Raw genomic sequence first — 18,526 nt, forward strand, 5'->3', positions numbered from 1 at the left:
TTTAGTGCACTAAAGAGCACTAAAGAGTAGGTTTCCCCAGCAGAAAGTGACAGGGCAAACAGAGGTGTGGTTTAGTTCTTAAAAGGTAAAGGTAAAGGTACCCCTGCCCGTACGAGCCAGTCTTGCCAGACTCTGGGGTTGTGCGCCCATCTCACTCAAGAGGCCAGGGGCCAGCGCTGTCCGGAGACACTTCCGGGTCACGTGGCCAGCGTGACATCGCTGCTCTGGCGAGCCAGAGCCGCACACGGAAACGCCGTTTACCTTCCCGCTGGTAAGCGGTCCCTATTTATCTACCCAAAAAAAGGCTTGAAGGAACCCCACCTTGTGTAGAAGTTACAAAAAAAAATCCCTAAAAAATAATCCTAATGGAAGAAAACCAGAAGGTGGTATGGAGTTTCCAGGAAAAGGCTTGGATGGAACTCTGACTTAGAGAACTCCATGACATTTTGTTGCAGCCCCCACTAGCTATGGCTTTTAGGCATGGTGGTGACACGAAATGTCCATGTTCAATATGCCTCTGAATGTCAGATACCAAGAGGAAAGAACTTCAAAGTCATGTCCTCTGTCCTTTCCACTGTCTTTTCATGTGAAGAGCTTGCCTGTGGTCAAAAGACACTTAAGACTTCATATAGCCCAGGGTGGAACCCTAGTGTTCAAAAGCTTGGGGGTTGTTCTATGAAAGTGCTGCTTGACTAGGAAAAACACAAGAATTGCCCTGCTGGACTACCCAAGATCCATCATTTATTTCCCAATAGCCTCCAAATAGATGCCTGTGATTAGTCACAAGCCAGACATGCAGATCATGACCTTACACTATGATTTATCCCCAGTACCCAAGACTCAGATCCACACTGCCATTGAAATTCTATGCAGCCCTCATGGCTGAGGGACCCACCCTCTGTGATGTTGTCCAATTGTTGTTGTTGTTGTTGTTGTTGTTTTGTTATGTTATGCTCAATAGCCTGAGTTAATGTTACACAGTCTGAATAAGTCCTTTCTTTTGTCCATCATGAGCCTACTAGATGCATGCTAAGGAGTCTGCCTGAGCATGCAAACTCTGTACCTAATGCACTCAGTCCCTACCTTCTGTGTTGAGCAAGTAATGGTTGTACCGATGAATATTCAAATGCATGTAAGTAGAAGCTTCCTGCAACACAGGGAAGGTCAAAGACTGCGGGGGGGGGAGGGGAGGTGTCAATGCATATCAGGATCTTGGGGTAGGGTTTGTGTGAGTGTCCCTGCCCTCATCCACACTGTGAGAATCCACATGTTCAGGCAACTCCAAATACCGGTAATGGAACAGCCTCAATGGGTATCCTTTGAGTTCCAGTGATATGTTAGAGGATTGGAAAAATTCGCAGCTGTATCCTGTGTCAATGCTCCCAACATGGTTTGATTTGTCTGGTGACTTCCACATGATGTTGGACTACAACTCCCATCATCCCTGAACATTGGCTGGAACTGATGGAAGGTGTAGGCAAAAACCTCCAGAAGGGCACCAAACTGGGGACAACTGTCCTACATGGAAACTTTTCAAGCTCTTCTGACAACATGCCTATAAAATTCAGGCACACACAAGCATAGGTGTCAACTTTTCCCTTTTCTTTAAAAAGGGAAACGTTGACAGCTATGCACACAAGCAATTGTTCTAACTGTGATTCAGCTACATAACTTATATGTTTGAAACTCTCTACATTGTTTTATTTTACTATTACTATTTTCTTATATTACAAAACAACAAGGACAATATGAAAGCAATAATGCACCTGCCACCCTTTCTGAAGATGTGAGGTCAGATTACCCTGGGGTTTAGATCCCTTAAATTGTTGTATTCCGGTTGTGGGAAGGAAGGAAGGAAGGAAGGAAGGAAGGAAGGAAGGAAGGAAGGAAGGAAGGAAGGAAGGAAGGAAGGAAGGAAGGAAGGAAGGAAGGAAGGAAGGAAGGAAGGGGATACAGCAGGAAAAAGAAGGGGGAAAGGAAAAGGAAAACAGCACCTGTTGGATTTCCACCCAGTGCAGAGTTCTTAAATGCACATGCACCATCTCACTCTTACTCTCTTCACATGCGCGCAATCCCCAGATGGAGCTGGGCCTCAGCCCTCCACTCCTGTTGCGAAGTTGCAAAGCGAGGCTCCCGAGAGCCTGTGCCACCTAGAGGGTGAACAGAAGCCCCTTGCTCCTCTTTGCAGGGAGCATCAAGAGACTTGCCTGCACACAAGCGCCCAGCCCGGCCCTCTGCGGCTCCTCCCTCTCTCTCCCCATCCCCGAAACTCAAGCGAGAGAGCGCAAAAGCCTCCTCGCGGCGCCTGCCTGCCCGCCCGGACCCCGCTGTCCAGTGCCAGAGCTCGGCGACCCTCGCCTGCACCTCCTCTCCCATTCACCCGCGCTGCGCTGCCATTGGTCCAAATTCCTACCGATCCTCACAAGGCACAAAAAGGCGTTGCTCAGTGTGAATCTTCTTCTGTTGCTTTATATATATAACAAACCTTCCCCCCTCCCCTCCACCACCCCAATTATCCATCCTTGTTCTCCTGATGGTGACTCTTCGCTCACTTGCAACGTGTCCTTTAGACTGTTCTCTCCTCTCCAGCGTACACGCGTCTCTCCCGCGATCCCTCCTCCCTTCTCTTTGCGCTGATGCCTTGAGAGCTGGTACCTTATTTCCCTCTTCCTTCTCTCTCTCTCCTCTTTTTGGATGCCTCGCAACAAAAATACCGCTGATGACCATCCAAGAGGAAGCAGGTGGAGAATGAAGCATCCTTTGCCCAGGAAAGCCATGGCTTAGCTCAAGAAGGAAAAGGCAAGAGAGGCGCATCGGAAAAGAAAAATAACAAAACACCACCGCGCGAAAGAGAGAGAAAGAAAAGGGAGTCAACATGAGTTTCCGCAAGGAAGACGGGATGGGCAGCTTGTGCCACAAGGCTCTGCAGATCATCTCCGAGTTGTGCCTGGGAGGGCAAGTGGAGTTGGAGAAATGTTCGGGCATCTTCCCGCTGGAGACCACCAACCAAGGTATAAGCAGCGCAGGTAGAGTCAAGCCTCTCGCTCTCCTTGCGCATCCCTCTGCTTGCCGCGTCCTCGGCCGCCGCTTCTCCCCGCCTCGGTCTTCCCCATCCCTTGTGTTTTCCTCCCCTGACTCGGTCTCTCCTGTTGATCCTCTGCATCGCATCTCAAGGAAGGAGCGAGAGGACTGGAACCGAGAGGCGTGGGGTGCTGCTGATGGTGGTGCTGATGGTTGGGGGGGCGGACATACGCTTCCTTCCACTAATGGCAGCCGCGGCAGTGGGTTTGAGTGGGCGTCTGGAAAGTTGAACTTTCTCTCTTTTTTTTACCCTTCTACTTTCTTCCTTCCGCTTCCTTCCTCCTTCCCCTGGCTGGGGAGAGCGAGAGAGAAAGGAAAGGAAAGGGAGTCCTTTCCAAATTTCGGCAGGACATTTCCGTGTCCTCAAGGGGCTGGTGCGAGACCAAACAGAAACGTGTGTTTTGTTGTGGCTGGCTAGCTAGATGCACGTCGGAAAGTGGCCATGCAGTGCCCCCTCCCCGGTGTGGGGGTTGTACAGCCTGGCTGCGGTTCAGGCTCCAGCCGATCTAGCACCCCGATTCCCCGGGAGCGCAAACGGCGTGGAAGTCCTTCTCAAGAGCCGAGTTGCCGCTGACTCGGTAAAAGTAAGGGAAGGAATAAGGAAAATAATTCAGAAGCTACAGGTACTTCCTATGTATGCTTCATTCTCCCTCCGGGAAGGAAAAGGGAAATCTCGTGCTAGTGTATGGGGAGGACCTTTTATGTCTCTTATTTTTAATGGGAACCCCCCCCCCCTCGCCCTTTGGAAAGGTAAAGTGAAGAAAGATCCGGTTCTCCTAGTAAAGCACATTAAAACACAGGAGCTGATATCCGGTGAATCAGTGATTAATTTCCTTAAAGAGAGGGTCCCTGAGCAAAAGCCTGCTTGAAAGACTTGTTTCGCTATGAGAGTGGAAAGTTAGCATCTTTTCCTCCACGGGGATCTTGTTTGTGCTTGCAACAGCTGCACGACAGGCAGAAATGCAACTGGTGCAGCTTTCCCCCAGGGCATAGAAATGCAGAAAGTTGTGCGTGTTGACTTTCAGTTTGGCACACAGCTCCTTAAGGGTGCAGAGCCTCCAGAAAGGGAAAAGGAGGAGATGGTGACCCCATAAGAGGGAATGTGAGGGAAGGAATGCATTCTGAATGTCCTGGAAGCAGAGCAGTCCTCTTACTTGCTTCACTTGTTGAATGGCTGGAGCTTGGGACTCTGATCCGGGACTTAGACTTCCTGCCCTGCTCTGCTTTGGTTCAGAATTGTTCCATCTTCAAGACAAATGCCATATATCTTGGCCAAGGTAGCAGAAATGCAAGAAGGAGCTGAAGGCATTTCTTATCTACCCAAAATGTTCTCTCCTGCTTCCTTCCATCTATCCCTTGCTAATGAACTCTAATGAGAGTCACCAGAGATTTTAAAAGATAATGCTGCCTTCTTCTGTTTCAACATTTCCCTTTCTATTAAAAAATAATCTGATAATAATTGAAGGTCAGGAGAGAGATAGTTCTTCTCTAGTTGTTGGGGATGGGGCGGATGAGCTAACTTTTGGTTTAAAAACTCTGCTGGAGGATGTATAGATATATCTCAAGCATGCGCACGCACATATATGAATGATTATGTGATTGATCTCCCTGCCCTGTGGCCCTCTTGACATTCTTATCTTTGCTGAAATTGGCACACAGTTTCCGTCAAGCTGGAGAGCAGGGCAACAGGTGGCAGGAAGGAAAAGAGCTTGAAAGTACCTGTTGCTGCAGGAGGAGAGGGATTTTCATGAGAGAGAGAGACAAAGGACTTCTGTCTGCATATATTGGAGGGACAGGGAATGATTTCTGTTCCTGTGCCTTTCCTAAGAAAATTTCAGTCGGTTTCAAAAAATAATAATCATGCAAACATAAAGCGTATGTGTGGATTAACCATCTAGTCCAGAATTTTGTTTTCGCAGCACTGATCAGCCAAGATACCTCCTTAGTTCACAAGCAAAGGGATCATAGCTCAGTGGTAGAGGCACACGCCTTGTGTGCGAAAAGTCCCAGATTCGGTACCCAGCATATCTAGATTGTTGCTTTGCTTTTTAAAAAAGGATCAGGTAGCAGCTCATGTGAGAGACCTCTGCCTGACACCCCGGAGAGCAACAGAGAAGTCAGAGCAGTAGACTATAGATGCACAAATAGTCTGACTTTGTATAAGGCTGCTTCCTATGTTCCCTTGAGGGTGATGGGCTTTGTATTGGCATTGTATGTACCCAGAACCAGTTGTATAAGAAGTGTATTGTTGCATTGTTGTATAAGAAGTGTATTGTTGCATGCCATGAATCTATGAAGGAAAATGCAGGGCAGTGCCACTTGAGGAACAGCAGTGAAGGATCTATATCCTAATAAGCACATAAAGAATATTCTGGCTATACCATAAAAATTACCACCAGCAAGCATCATTTTGTTGGGGATTTGTGTGCCATTTCAGCTCTGTATTGATGAGACAGTACCTCTTATGCAACCATGTAAAATAGTGATGCAACATTTTGTGGCCATCATGGTTAGGGCAGATGGTGCAATGGTTAGAATATTGAGTTTAGCTGCAGAAGATCCTTCTGCAGTGGCATTCTCCACTTCAGCCTTCTACTTGTGAAGATCAGTGGGGGGGGGATACTTGCTAAGCATGATAGAATGATAGATACCACTAGGTGGGAAAGTAAACAAGCTCTTCTTTTGTGCTAGGTTGTTGCATGTCTGTATACCTGTAGATTAGTCATCTGGATTTGCATTGGGGCTGGGTAAGGGCAATGGAGACTTAACACTTCGCTTGTAACTCTTTAAACAACCCTATATAAGGGTATATTTTATTATTCTCATACAACGTTGCTGGGGATCCTTTGTTGGTGATCCTGGAGCAGCTGCCATTGTTTCTTCCCTGGATGAACCACAACACCCAGATTCTCAGCTTTCTTTATATATAAAAAAGAGTAAATTTCCAGTATTTGTAGAACCCAAGGTATGAGACAAGATGTACAAGTACTGTTCTTCTCTCCTCTACAATTTGTGAGAAATAAGGCTGCTCCCCTCCTTTCAGTGTATTACTTTGCCCCCACCCCTGAAGATGCCCATGGGTGAGAAAACACTTACCGTATTTTTTGCTCTATAAGACTCACTTTTTCCCTCCTAAAAAGTAAGGGGAAATGTGTGTGCGTCTTATGGAGTGAATGCAGGCTGCACAGCTATCCCAGAAGCCAGAACAGCAAGAGGAACTGCTGCTTTCACTGTACAGCGATCCCTCTTGCTGTTCTGGCTTCTGAGATTCAGATTTTTTTTTTCTTGTTTTCCTCCTCCAAAAACTAGGTGCGTCTTGTGGTCTGGTGCGTCTTATAGAGCGAAAAATACGGTAAATGAAGTGCCCACAGTAAAAGTCAATTGGGGGCCACAGCCCATGGTGGATGGAGCCAGAGCTGATGGCAGGCGGGGCTAGATCCAATGTGGGAGGAGGCAGAGACAAAAGAGGACAGAGTTCACAGCTCTGCAGGATGAATGAATGAATGACCAGAAATACAGGCATATACAGCAATAGAGAACATGTAAACTATACATAGGTAGCTATGTAAGCTAGAGCACGGTAAATAATACAGATATAAAACTGTTAAAATATGCAGGTTAAGGATTGCATAGCTCTTCTCTCTGTACTACCCCATACTTTTAGAGTTGTCTGGCAGTGTCCACAAAGCCGGATGACATTGAGGGCTGTATGAAATGGGAAGCCCCACACCAGGTGACAGCCATAATGGTACATGATAGAGTCATCACCACAAGTTATATTCAAAATATTAGGACTACTCAGAGTAGATCCAATGAAGCTAACAGACATGATTCATTTTATTAATGTTCTGGGATCCCAACTGAAGGAATGTCAGGGCTTGGCTTTTCACAGTGGCCTGGGGGGGGAAAATCAGAAATTGGCAACTGGTATCCAGGACCAAAGAGCAATCAGGTTCAGAAACATCAGGAATCCAAGCAGAAGCCGGGACCACAGGAAAAAGTCAGCGTCCGCTCCCACAAGATGTAGTGAAGGCCACCAACTTGGATAGTTGGGTGGAGGAAGCCAGGATAGATCTGGAAGGATTTTCAACAGGAGGTTGCAATTATGCAGTTTCTGTATGTTTAGCATATATTGGCAATGACACAAATTATAAGAATGGTCTGAAGGCACACAAGGCTACCACCTTGCTACATTTAGGAGGTCTGGGTCTGGTCAGTGCCTCCATGGATATGGAGTGGTTTCTTGGAACCACTTATACACCACCTTGGGTTCCATAATGGAAGAAAGGTGGATTATAAATGCAATGCAATAAAATAAATAATTGAATTCTTTTTAGCATGACCCTCCCCTGGTTATTATAGACATGCATTCTTCTCTTCTGTATACCAGCATCTTTTATGTGCACTATTATACCTGGTTAGGGATAAGTCCAGTCGCTACACATTGCCAATCAATTTTATCTGGTGGGAATATTTTTTTAAACCGACAGCATGAGTGCATATTTCAGTGACAAATTGACTTCTAATTATCCTCAAGGAAGAATTTGTATGTATTTACATGCACACATTTCCCCCCACTTCAATACAGAGCTATCAGATGACAGTTGTCAATGGTGTTTACACTGAGTGGCATTAAAAGTCAAATCCAGTTAATTAAAAGCTGCCTCTCCAAGCTGACACAAGATAAGGAATACCATTTCTAAAACCTTGAATAAGCATCAGCATCTAAAAGTTCTTAAAAATCCAAAACAGTGAGACAACCATAGATGTCCTCACAGCCTCTGAGTACCATAATTGGTGCTGAACGGCAGTAATTACATTGCTTAGTCAGGAGTTACCCTTAACACCAAAGTACATTTCTTGTCCTGGAAGCCAGAGTACATTTGCACTTTTCTTGTCTTGATGATTACATAGTTCCTTTACAATGTTAAGAGCTCACTTACCTGTCAGGAAAACTGAGCACCAATTGTTGTTTAGTCGTTTAGTCGTGTCCGACTCTTCGTGACCCCATGGGCCAGAGCACGCCAGGCACTTCTGTCCTCCACTGCCTCCCACAGTTTGATCAAACTCATGCTGGTAGCTTCAAGAACACCATCCAACCATCTCATCCTCTGTCGTCCCCTTCTCCTTGTGCCCTCCATCTTTCCCAACACCAGGGTCTTTTCCAGGGAGTCTTCTCTTCTCATGAGGTGGCCAAAGTATTGGAGCTTCAGCTTCACTATCTGTCCTTCCAGTGAGCACTCAGGGCTGATTTCCTTCAGAATGGTTAGGTTTGATCTTCTTGCAGTCCATGGGACTCTCAAGAGTCTCCTCTAGCACCATAATTCAAAAGCATCAATTCTTCGACGATCAGCCTTCTTTATGGTCCACTTTATGGTCTCACTTCCATACATCAGTACTGGGAAAACCATAGCTTTTACTATACGGACCTTTGTTGGCAAGGTGATGTCTCTACTTTTTAAGATGCTGTCTAGGTTTGTCATTGCTTTTCTCCCAAGAAGCAGGCGTCTTTTAATTTCGTGACTGCTGTCACCATCTGCAGTGATCATGGAGCCCAAGAAAGTAAAATCTCTTACTGCCTCCATTTCTTCCCCTTCTATTTGCCAGGAGGTGATGGGACCAGTGGCCATGATCTTCATTTTTTTTATGTCGAGCTTCAGACCATATTTTGCGCTCTCCTCTTTCACCCTCAATAAAAGGTTCTTTAATTCCTCCTCACTTTCTGCCATCAAGGTTGTGTCATCTGCATATCTGAGGTTGTTGATATTTTTTCCGGCAATCTTAATTCCGGCTTCAGATTCATCCAGCCCAGCCTTTCGCATGATGAATTCTGCATATAAGTTAAATAAGCAGGGAGACAATATACAGCCTTGTCGTATTCCTTTCCCAATTTTGAACCAATCAGTTGTTCCATATCCAGTTCTAACTGTAGCTTCTTGTCCCACATAGAGATTTCTCAGGAGACAGATGAGGTGATCAGGCACTCCCATTTCTTTAAGAACTTGCCATAGTTTGCTGTGGTCAACACAGTCAAAGGCTTTTGCATAGTCAATGAAGCAGAAGTAGATGTCTTTCTGGAACTCTCTAGCTTTCTCCATAATCCAGCGCATGTTTGCAATTTGCATACTGCTTGAGTCTTCCTTGTAGAATTTTAAGCATAACCTTGCTAGCGTGTGAAATGAGTGAAATTGTGCGGTAGTTGGAGCATTCTTTGGCACTGCCCTTCTTTGGGATAGGGATGTAGACTGATCTTCTCCAATCCTCTGGCCACTGCTGAGTTTTCCAAACTTGCTGGCATATTGAGTGTAGCACCTTAACAGCATCATCTTTTAAAATTTTAAATAGTTCAGCTGGAATACTATCACTTCTACTGGCCTTGTTATTTGCAGTGCTTTCTAAGGCCATTTGACTTCACTCTCCAGGATGTCTGGCTCAAGGTCAGCAACCACACTACCTGGGGTGTACGAGACATATCTTTCCGGTATAATTCCTCTGTGTATTCTTGCCACCTCTTCTTGATGTCCTCTGCTTCTGTTAGGTCCTTACCACTTTTGTCCTTTATTATGGTAATCTTTGTACGAAATGTTACTTTCATATTTCAGATTTTCTTGAACAGATCTCTGGTTCTTCCCATTCTGTTGTTTTCCTCTATTTCTTTGCATTGCTCGTTTAAGAAGGCCTTCTTGTCTCTCCTTGCTATTCTTTGGAAATCTGCATTCAATTTCCTGTATCTTTCACTATCTCCCTCACATTTTGCATGCCTTCTCTCCCCCGCTATTTGTAAGGCCTCGTTGGACAGCCACTTTGTTTTCTTGCATTTCTTTTTCACTGGGATGGTTTTAGTTGCTGCCTCCTGTATAATGTTGCGAGCCTCCACCCATAGTTCTTCAGGCATTCTGTCCAGCAAATCTAAATCCTTAAACCTGTTCCTCACTTCCACTGTGTATTCATAAGGGATTTGGTTTAGATTGTATCTTACCGGCCCAGTGGTTTTTCCTACTTTCTTCAGTTTAAGCTTGAATTTTGCTATAAGAAGCTGATGATCTGAGCCACAGTCAGCTCCAGGTCTTGTTTTTGCTGACTGTATAGAGCTTCTCCATCTTTGGCTGCAGAGAATATAATCAATCTGATTTTGATGTTGCCCATCTGGTGATGTCCATGTGTAGAGTCGTCTCTTGTGTTGTTGGAAAAGCGTGTTTGTGATGACCAGCTTGTTCTCTTGACAGAACTCTATTAGCCTTTGCCCTGCTTCGTTTTGATCTCCAAGGCCAAACTTGCCAGTTGTTCCTTTTATCTCTTGATTCCCTACTTTAGCATTCCAATCCCCTATAATGAGAAGAACATCCTTCTTTGGTGTCACTTCTATAAGGTCTTGTAAGTCTTCATAGAATTGGTCAATTTCAGTTTCTTCAGCACCAGTAGTTGGTGCATAAACTTGGATTACTGTGATGTTAAAAGGTCTGCCTTGGATACGTATCGAGATCATTCTATCATTTTTGAGATTGCATCCCAGTACAGCTTTCGCCACTCTTTTGTTGACTATGAGGGCCACTCCATTTCTTTTACGGGTTTCTTGCCCACAGTAGTAGATATGATAGTCATCCGAATGGAATTCGCCCATTCCCATCCATTTTAGTTCACTGATGCCCAGGATGTCAATATTTATTCTTGCCATCACATTTTTTACCACATCCAACTTACCCAGGTTCATGGTTCTTACATTCCAGGTTCCTATGCAATATTTTTCTTTACAGCATTGGACTTTCCTTTCGCTTCCATGCATATCCACAACTGAGCGTCCTTTCGGCTTTGGCCCAGCCGCTTCATCAGCTCTGGATCTACTTGTACTTGTCCTCCGCTCTTCCCTAGTAGCATGTTGGACACCTTCCGACCTGAGGGGCTCATCTTCCAGCGTCATAACTTTTATATGCCTGTTGTCTTTGTCCATGGAGTTTTCTTGGCAGGGATACTGGAGTGGCTTGCTGGTTCCTCCTCCAGGTGGATCACGTTTGGTCAAAACTCTCCACTATGACCTGTTCATCTTGGGTGCCCTGCTCGGCATAGTTCATAGCTTCTCTGAGTTATTCAAGCCCCTTCGCCACGGCAAGGCAGCAGCCCTTATTGGCAGCACCAATAGGTTCCAGTAAATCCAACAGAAATTCTAAATATACTAGAAAGCTACAGTCATCCAATGCCAGGAGAGACCCCCCCCCCAACTGAAATCCTGGGCAGCCACTGCTAGAGATTACAGACAGTACTGAACTATGTGGATCAATGGTCTGGCTCAGTGCACAGCAGTCTTTACATGATCTTCTGAGCACTGGCAGGGAGGTAGGTTCACTTGGAGAGAGAGAGAGTGGATTTTGCCCAGGAGAACCCCTGAACGTGGGGTTGATTTTTTCTTGGTATGATGCCTTGCAAGAATGATCTGCTTGATAGTAGCACAACCAACAGTTTTTCATGAAGATGGTTCAAAATGGTAATGCAGATAAGTTGTGGGAAGGTAGGGTTCAAAATATAGGCTGCCCCTCAAGTGCACAGTGTCCAGAACATTTTTAAAGGAACTGAAGTCCTCATTTGACATAAACAAAAGTGGCTGCCCTTGAAAAAGAGAATGGTTGTGTGGGATGTTTTTTCCAAGCACTGTGCCATTGTACAGAAGTTGAAAAGGGAACTGTTGGCTACCCTATTTAGCTGAGAGCAACTGTTGGGATATTCTGAAATTGGCCTGCATCTTTTTCTCAACAAAAACAACAACAACATGCCATCCATGCACAGCTTGAGTCCATGTTACAAAACCATGGCACAGTAGCCCACCAGTTCCTTACAACAGAATAATGAATTGCAAGCGGTGCTTTTCAAATGCGTTTTGTGGTGCATTGGGAGCGGTGGAACAGGAAAGGTCAACTTGACCCAGTTTGACAATTATTGTTTTTCTGATTCAAAACATAACAAACAAATTATGTCGGACAGGAAAACAGCGACAATCTCGTGTCTGAAGTGGCATGAAGAGAGATGAAAGCTCTTTCTGAGGTTCCCCATACAGAAAGGCAGGTCATCATCGTGATATTGCATCCATCAGATGATGAGCACGCATGGATGATATGGTCTCCATAAATGTGAGGAAGCATGGTACAGTCTCTGGTTAACAACCAGTTATATTCCATATAGGAATATGATGGTCAATGATGATCAACACAGACCATCTTCTAGCCCATCTTCCAGCCCACTTAGCTCTGTATCAGTATGATGTGGTTTCTATTCTTCTCTCTAGCTTTACCTAAGAGCAAAAGAACACAAATAGAGCCCTGCTGGATCTTGCCAATGGCCCATCTAAGTCCACCATCCTTTTCTCATATTGGCCAACCAGATCTACCTAGATAATTTAATATTTGTTTATTCTTATTCATCATTCCCCCATAACCATGTACAAAACAAAACATGGCCTAATTCACAAGCTTACAGGCATCACCAACCATTTGTTTTGGGCTACAACTCCCATCCATCCCAACCAGCAATTCCAATGGTTAAAGATGATGAGTGTTGTAGTCCAACAGCTTCTGGAAGGCATTAAGTGGGGTTAGACTGAACCAAGATGAGACATGACACAGAAAAAAGAAACAAGAAGAAATGAAGCAAAAGAGAGGGTAAAGGATCTAAAGGAATTCCTGAGGAAGCCTTGGTTGACTACTCAGGTCTGAACTGAGCAGCCCATTCAAAACAAGTTTCAAATACATTATTTGTTTGTTTTGTTATTAACCTATTAACTCTGTCATATGGGCAGTTTGTAATATATTGTAAGGACATATCCTCTAACTCAGGCATCGTACCTTCTTGATATCTGAGGTCATCATCTGAGAACTTTCCATGAATGTCCCCATGCAAAGTGGTTGTCAATGAAGGAAAGTGCCTTTTCAACAGTGCCCTCACCCAGGGTGGAATGTCCTCTGCAGAGGTGCCCACCTGGTACCTACCTTAAATTATGCATGGCATTGAGGTCACATCAGTGAGGCCGAGAGGGAGGTCTTGTTGTTTAGGCAGCCCAGGACCTCCATACACACTGACTGGGCTTGTGCTCCGGGGAGGTCATTTCAGTGCTGCTAACACAGCAGTTTGACTTCATCCCCAAAGGTGCACTCCATTGTTTCTCGAGACAGACGGATGACGACAACAATCGAGAGAGTGGCCTCTGTGATAACACTAGAACCAGGGGTCATCCACTGAAGTTATATGTTGGGAGATTCAGGACAGACAAAAAGAAATACTTCTTCACACAGTGCATCGCTAAACTATGAAATTCACTCAGAAAAGAGGCAGTGATGTCCACCACCTTGGATGGCTTTGAAAGAGGAGTGGATAAATTAAGGAAGAGTAAGGCTATCCTAGGGACGCGGGTGGCGCTGTGGGTTAAACCACAGAACCTAGGGCTTGCTGACCAGAAGGTTGGCGGTTCAAATCCCTGCAATGGGGTGAGCTTCCATTGCTCGGTCCCTGCTCCTGCCAACCTAGCAGTTCGAAAGCACGTCAAAGTGCAAGAAGATAAATAGGTACCGCTACGGAGGGGAAGGTAAACGGTGTTTCCGTGCACTGCTCTGGTTCGCCAGAAATGGCTTAGTCATGCTGGCCATATGACCCGGAAGCTATATGCACCGCAACCCCAGAGTCGGCCACGACTGGACCTAATGGTCAGGGGTCCCTTTACCTTTAGCTTAAGGCTATCCTTGGTGGATCTGCTGTCACTACAGAGTTGAAAAAAAGTAATACCAGTTGCTGGAAACCACAGGGCAGGAGAGTGCTGTTGTGCCCAGGGCCTGCTTGTGGGTGGTCACTGTGAGAGCAAGATACTGCACTAGGTGAACTACTGGCTGGATCCTGCAGGCTCTTCTTGTGTTCTTAATCCTATTTTGCTGCCAGAAAAATACCTTTTCATTTTCCCTTTCAAGTTATGTTGTGATTCAAACATATATTTAGCGCAATAGATTTTTCACCTCTGCTTGCTGATTCAAATTGTTTCAGGGCTGTTTTTGTTCTCTGGGCTTTTTTATATTTTAAAGAAGTAATGCGTTTTGATCTATTGCCATTTTTGTTTTGGTTACATTGTATCATACTTCCTTGTTGTGCTTGTTAGAATTTGCTGTTTGTGTTGTAAGCCACCCAGAGAACCTTTGTGGTTTGGCAGCAACATCATCATCATCATTATTACCTAAACAAACAAACAAATAAAGGTCCGGGTCCTGATGCTTCAACTGGAAATTTAATTCCTCTACAACCACAGAAGGGGGAGAAGCAATGGGAATGCCTGTGTAATGTGTTGATGTAAATCAGGGATGAAGAACCTCAGACCTAGAATCCAAATTTGGCCCTTGGAATCTTCTTCTGGCCACACCTTCACTTGCCTTACTTTACACCCTATGTTTCCCCCCCCCCCCCATGGTTAGAACCGGATAGTTAGAACCTGCACTAAATAGTTCCTCTTACTTGCCTGGATCAAGGGTGGGGGGAGGGGAGAAACTAGCCTACCTACTGGGAGCCAGTGTGGTGTAGTGGTTAAGAGCAGTAGTCTCATAATCTGGGGAGCCGGGTTCGCGTCTCCGCTCCTCCACATGCAGCTGCTGGGTGACCTTGGGCCAGTCACACTTCTGTGAAGTCTCTCAGCCCCACTCACCTCACAGAGTGTTTGTTGTGGGGGAGGAAGGGAAAGGAGAATGTTAGCCGCTTTGAGACTCCTGAAGGGGAGTGAAAGGCGGGATATCAAATCCAAACTCTTCTTCTTCTTCTTCTTCATCTTCTACCTTACAAAGGTGAAATTTACATTTGTGGCTCTGCCCAATTTTGCCTCTGGCCCTGCCTATCACTGGCATATGGCACTCAAAAACTTACTGAGAAGACCCTCCAGCTGAGATAGGTTCCCACACTTCTGGTGTAAATAATGCTTGCCTGTGTGCATCGGTGTAAGCAGCAGAAGTCCATTTGGGATGCGAGAATCCCCTCTGAGAGAAGTTTGTGCATCATGTTTTCTCTTTAACTTTCTGCTTCTGCTTCCATTTGTTTTCTCTAGCCCTTGTCTTGCTCTTAATGTGCTCTCTGCTGCATATGAAATATGATCAACTCTTTTGTTAGAAACACTGTTTGTGCCATTAATTGTGTCATTATTCATCCCGCATTACACAGAGGCGTGAACTGTTGTCTCCCGATGTGTGCCAGATGCTGATGCTCCAAGCTGGGTGGTGTAACTGTGGGATAGATCCAAGTTGGATGACGTAGCTATGAGATAAATCAGCCTGATATTACCAACATGCTTAACTCTAATTAATGCACGAAAGGGTTAAGACCATAAAGTAAGCTGTCCTGCCAGGCTTAGCTAGGTCACACACCCTCAACTTTTGGCTCTACCCATCATGGGGTGGTAGCTGGTGAGAACAAGAAGGAGCATCAAGAGAAGGAGTAACTGCTCCCCTACCTTCTGCTGCTGTTGACCGTGGGGGAGGGATCTAGTGGGAGCTCATGGGGGTCATATTGGCAGACCTCCATCGTAAAAACTAGAGCCTTCACTGTCAGAAGGTCACAATCTATGCAGGTTTATGTTGGACTTACTTCTGAGTAAATCAGCAGAGGGTTTGGGCTGCAAAATTAATCAGTCTACCAATTATATCCATTACATCTTTGATGATTCTTGCAAGCAAATGAATTAAAGCTATCTGGATGATATCACCTTGTCTTCTTGTTCTTTGCAGACATCTCTGTCAGTTTGCTTGCAGTTGTCGTCAGCTTCTGTGGGCTTGCCTTGCTGCTAGTTTCACTTTTTGTCTTCTGGAAGTTGTGCTGGCCGTGCTGGAGGAGCAAGCCGATGACATCGAACGCGACAAGCATCCCTCAGAGCACCTCCAGCGCTCCCACTGAGTTTTTGGAAGCTAATGAGAAAAAGGAAATGATTAAAGAAAACGGGAAGCCCTCCACGAAAATCCTTGAGGCGGCAATGAAAATTAGCCACACTTCACCTGATATTCCAGCAGAGGTCCAGAATGCTCTGAAGGAACATCTAATCAGGCATGCACGCATGCAAAGGCAGATCACTGAGCCTGCATCCTCATCAAGGTAAGAGAAATAGAAGCTAACACTTAAAAAATAAAAAAGCACCTAAGAAAGACCATTTGGCTGAGAACTAAGGAATGAAAGCAGATGAACATCACATTCTTAGCCTTGTGCCAAGGATATGATAGACGCAGGAACAATAACCCTAGTAATATACATACTGATTTTTCTGACAATTTCAATCAATTTTGTGTGCGTGTGTGCGTGTGTGTGTGATTGGCAGGTTTACATAGGTCATTTTTAAAGTCTGTATCTCCCGAGCACATAGATCCTTATTAAGGAAAGAGACCGTAGCAGTAAATTGCACATTAGAGTTGCTGATATAATTGTACAGTGAGGGGCAAAGCTCTTTTATATCCTAATCCCAACCATGTTTATTTGGTTACATGCCCAATTAAAACAGATGACTGTTTGCCAAAATAATAGGTTACCATGGTATGCAACCTGCAACCGTATGGCAGACCAATTGACTGTATTGTCCTGCAAAAAATAAATAAATTGATGACTAAGATCTTGCCACACCTCATCCGAAATCTGGGGGAAACAACAAGAGAGTAGTTAAATGTCCCTAACCACTTAGCAGGATGACACATGGTGTATAACTGCCATAACAAGTGTTTCCCCACCCACAACAAATAATTTTCCCACTTGGAAAATGTTTGCCTGTGTTCATGCTCTGACATGGTGATTTCAGTGACATTCCTTTCTAAATCAGTGTGACTCAGATTGCAGCATAGATATCAGATACTAGTTGCACAATTCATAAAACATTACAGGTTTCCAACTTATGCTCCAGTCCTAGGCATGTTGCTCACTATTGCTTGCTTGTTTTATTTGACACATTTATATTCCAACCCATGCAATTACAAATTTTTGTGACATCACTAGCAAATATTACATAACGTTTCTGTCCTCCTTAATTCAAAGTACTTACTTTGAAATATCCCTGAAAGCTCTCATATTTCAAGGATGGGGAGAGTGCATGAAAATATGAACATCAATAAAAGGTGGTGTCATGTTATTGTTGTGAGGGCCCCATAACAGTTGAGGCACAAAATATGTAAAATGAGACACAATACTGGAGCAATTTCAAACTTAACTGCTCTTAGTGATCAAGTCGTATTTGAAAATAACAGCAACTCTTTTAACAGTTAACATTTCCATCCTTAACTGACATCAAGACATCTCTGAGAACAATATCATTGCACTTAGTACCACCTGTAGCCTTCAATCAAGGAAAGATTTTATGAATAGAGTGACAGAGGCATCTAATTTTAATGCACAAGGAACATCAAGGCGTGAAATACACATGTCCTCCTCTGCAGATGAAAGAATTTAAGTAACGCTTTTTTCAGACACAGAAAGAGAAAATGACAGCTAGGAAGTGACAAGTGCCAAGAGTGAAAGGTGCCATGAGAACAAACAGATAATCATAGATGCTGAATGTAAAAGTTCTGACTTTCTGCTTAGTGAATTATTTACAGTGGTACCTCAGGTTGCATACACTTCAGGTTACATACACTTCAGGTTACAGACTCCTCTAACCCAGAAATAGTACCTCGGGTTAAGAACTTTGCTTCAGGATGAGAACAAAAATCGTGCTTCGGTGGCACGACGGCAGCAGGAGGCCCCATTAGCTAAAGTGGTGCTTCAGATTAAGAACAGTTTCAGGTTAAGAACGGACCTTCGGAACAAATTAAGTACTTAACCAAAGGTACCACTGTACATTATTGCATTTCTGGGTTAGCAGAGTCTGTAACCTGAAGTGCCTGTAACCCGAGGTACCACTGTACACATTAACCCACTGATGCATTTAAATGCAGTGGTACCTCGGGTTAAGAACTTTGCTTCAGGATGAGAACAGAAATCGTGCTCCGGCGGCACGGCGGCAGCAGGAGGCCTCATTAGCTAAAGTGGTGCTTCAGATTAAGAACAGTTTCAGGTTAAGAACGGACCTCTGGAACGAATTGAGTACTTAATCCAAGGTACCACTGTATGTGATTCAGTTTGCATACAAAACATGCTGAGATACATTTAGACCAATGGTTCATGCACCCTAAGGTGAAATACCATATACAGCTTACACTAGACAAATATCTTCCATTTGCTTGTATAAACTCTATACACACGGAATAATACGCATCAGTTGGTTAATATTTATTTTATAAAGCAATTGTTTTAAAGTATGCTCAGTGCGTGGAAATGGACACGTATTAAAAATTTATAGGCTACCATGACTTCTGAATTTACAAAAGCATTTACTTTTGCACTTGTTGACCAGGGAATATGCATTCTTGTTCTACCTTTACCCATCTGAGTTCCATCAGACCCTATCGCTGAGGGGGTCCAACCC

The 18,526-nt window shown here is 44.5% G+C and overlaps 1 protein-coding gene across 2 annotated transcripts in view; it reads left to right on the plus strand.

Annotated features, from left to right (window-relative positions):
* The first annotated feature begins 331 nt into the window (after positions 1 to 331).
* SYT10 (synaptotagmin 10) overlaps positions 332 to 18,526 on the plus strand; it is a 42,477-nt gene continuing 24,282 nt past the window's right edge. Inside the window, exons 1-4 of one of the 2 annotated variants that reach the window (XM_081927138.1) lie at positions 332 to 1,132; positions 1,743 to 1,839; positions 1,896 to 3,026; positions 15,816 to 16,176. In XM_081927138.1, the coding sequence (XP_081783264.1) occupies positions 2,876 to 3,026; positions 15,816 to 16,176 (512 nt within the window). In that variant the 5' untranslated portion in view covers positions 332 to 1,132; positions 1,743 to 1,839; positions 1,896 to 2,875. Of the gene's footprint in view, positions 1,133 to 1,610; positions 1,840 to 1,895; positions 3,027 to 15,815; positions 16,177 to 18,526 lie in introns of those variants that run through there. The other variant, XM_081927139.1, reaches the window with a different exon arrangement.

This window comes from Podarcis melisellensis, assembly GCF_964234715.1.
Source record: "Podarcis melisellensis genome assembly, chromosome: 10".
Taxonomy (NCBI): domain Eukaryota; kingdom Metazoa; phylum Chordata; class Lepidosauria; order Squamata; family Lacertidae; genus Podarcis; species Podarcis melisellensis.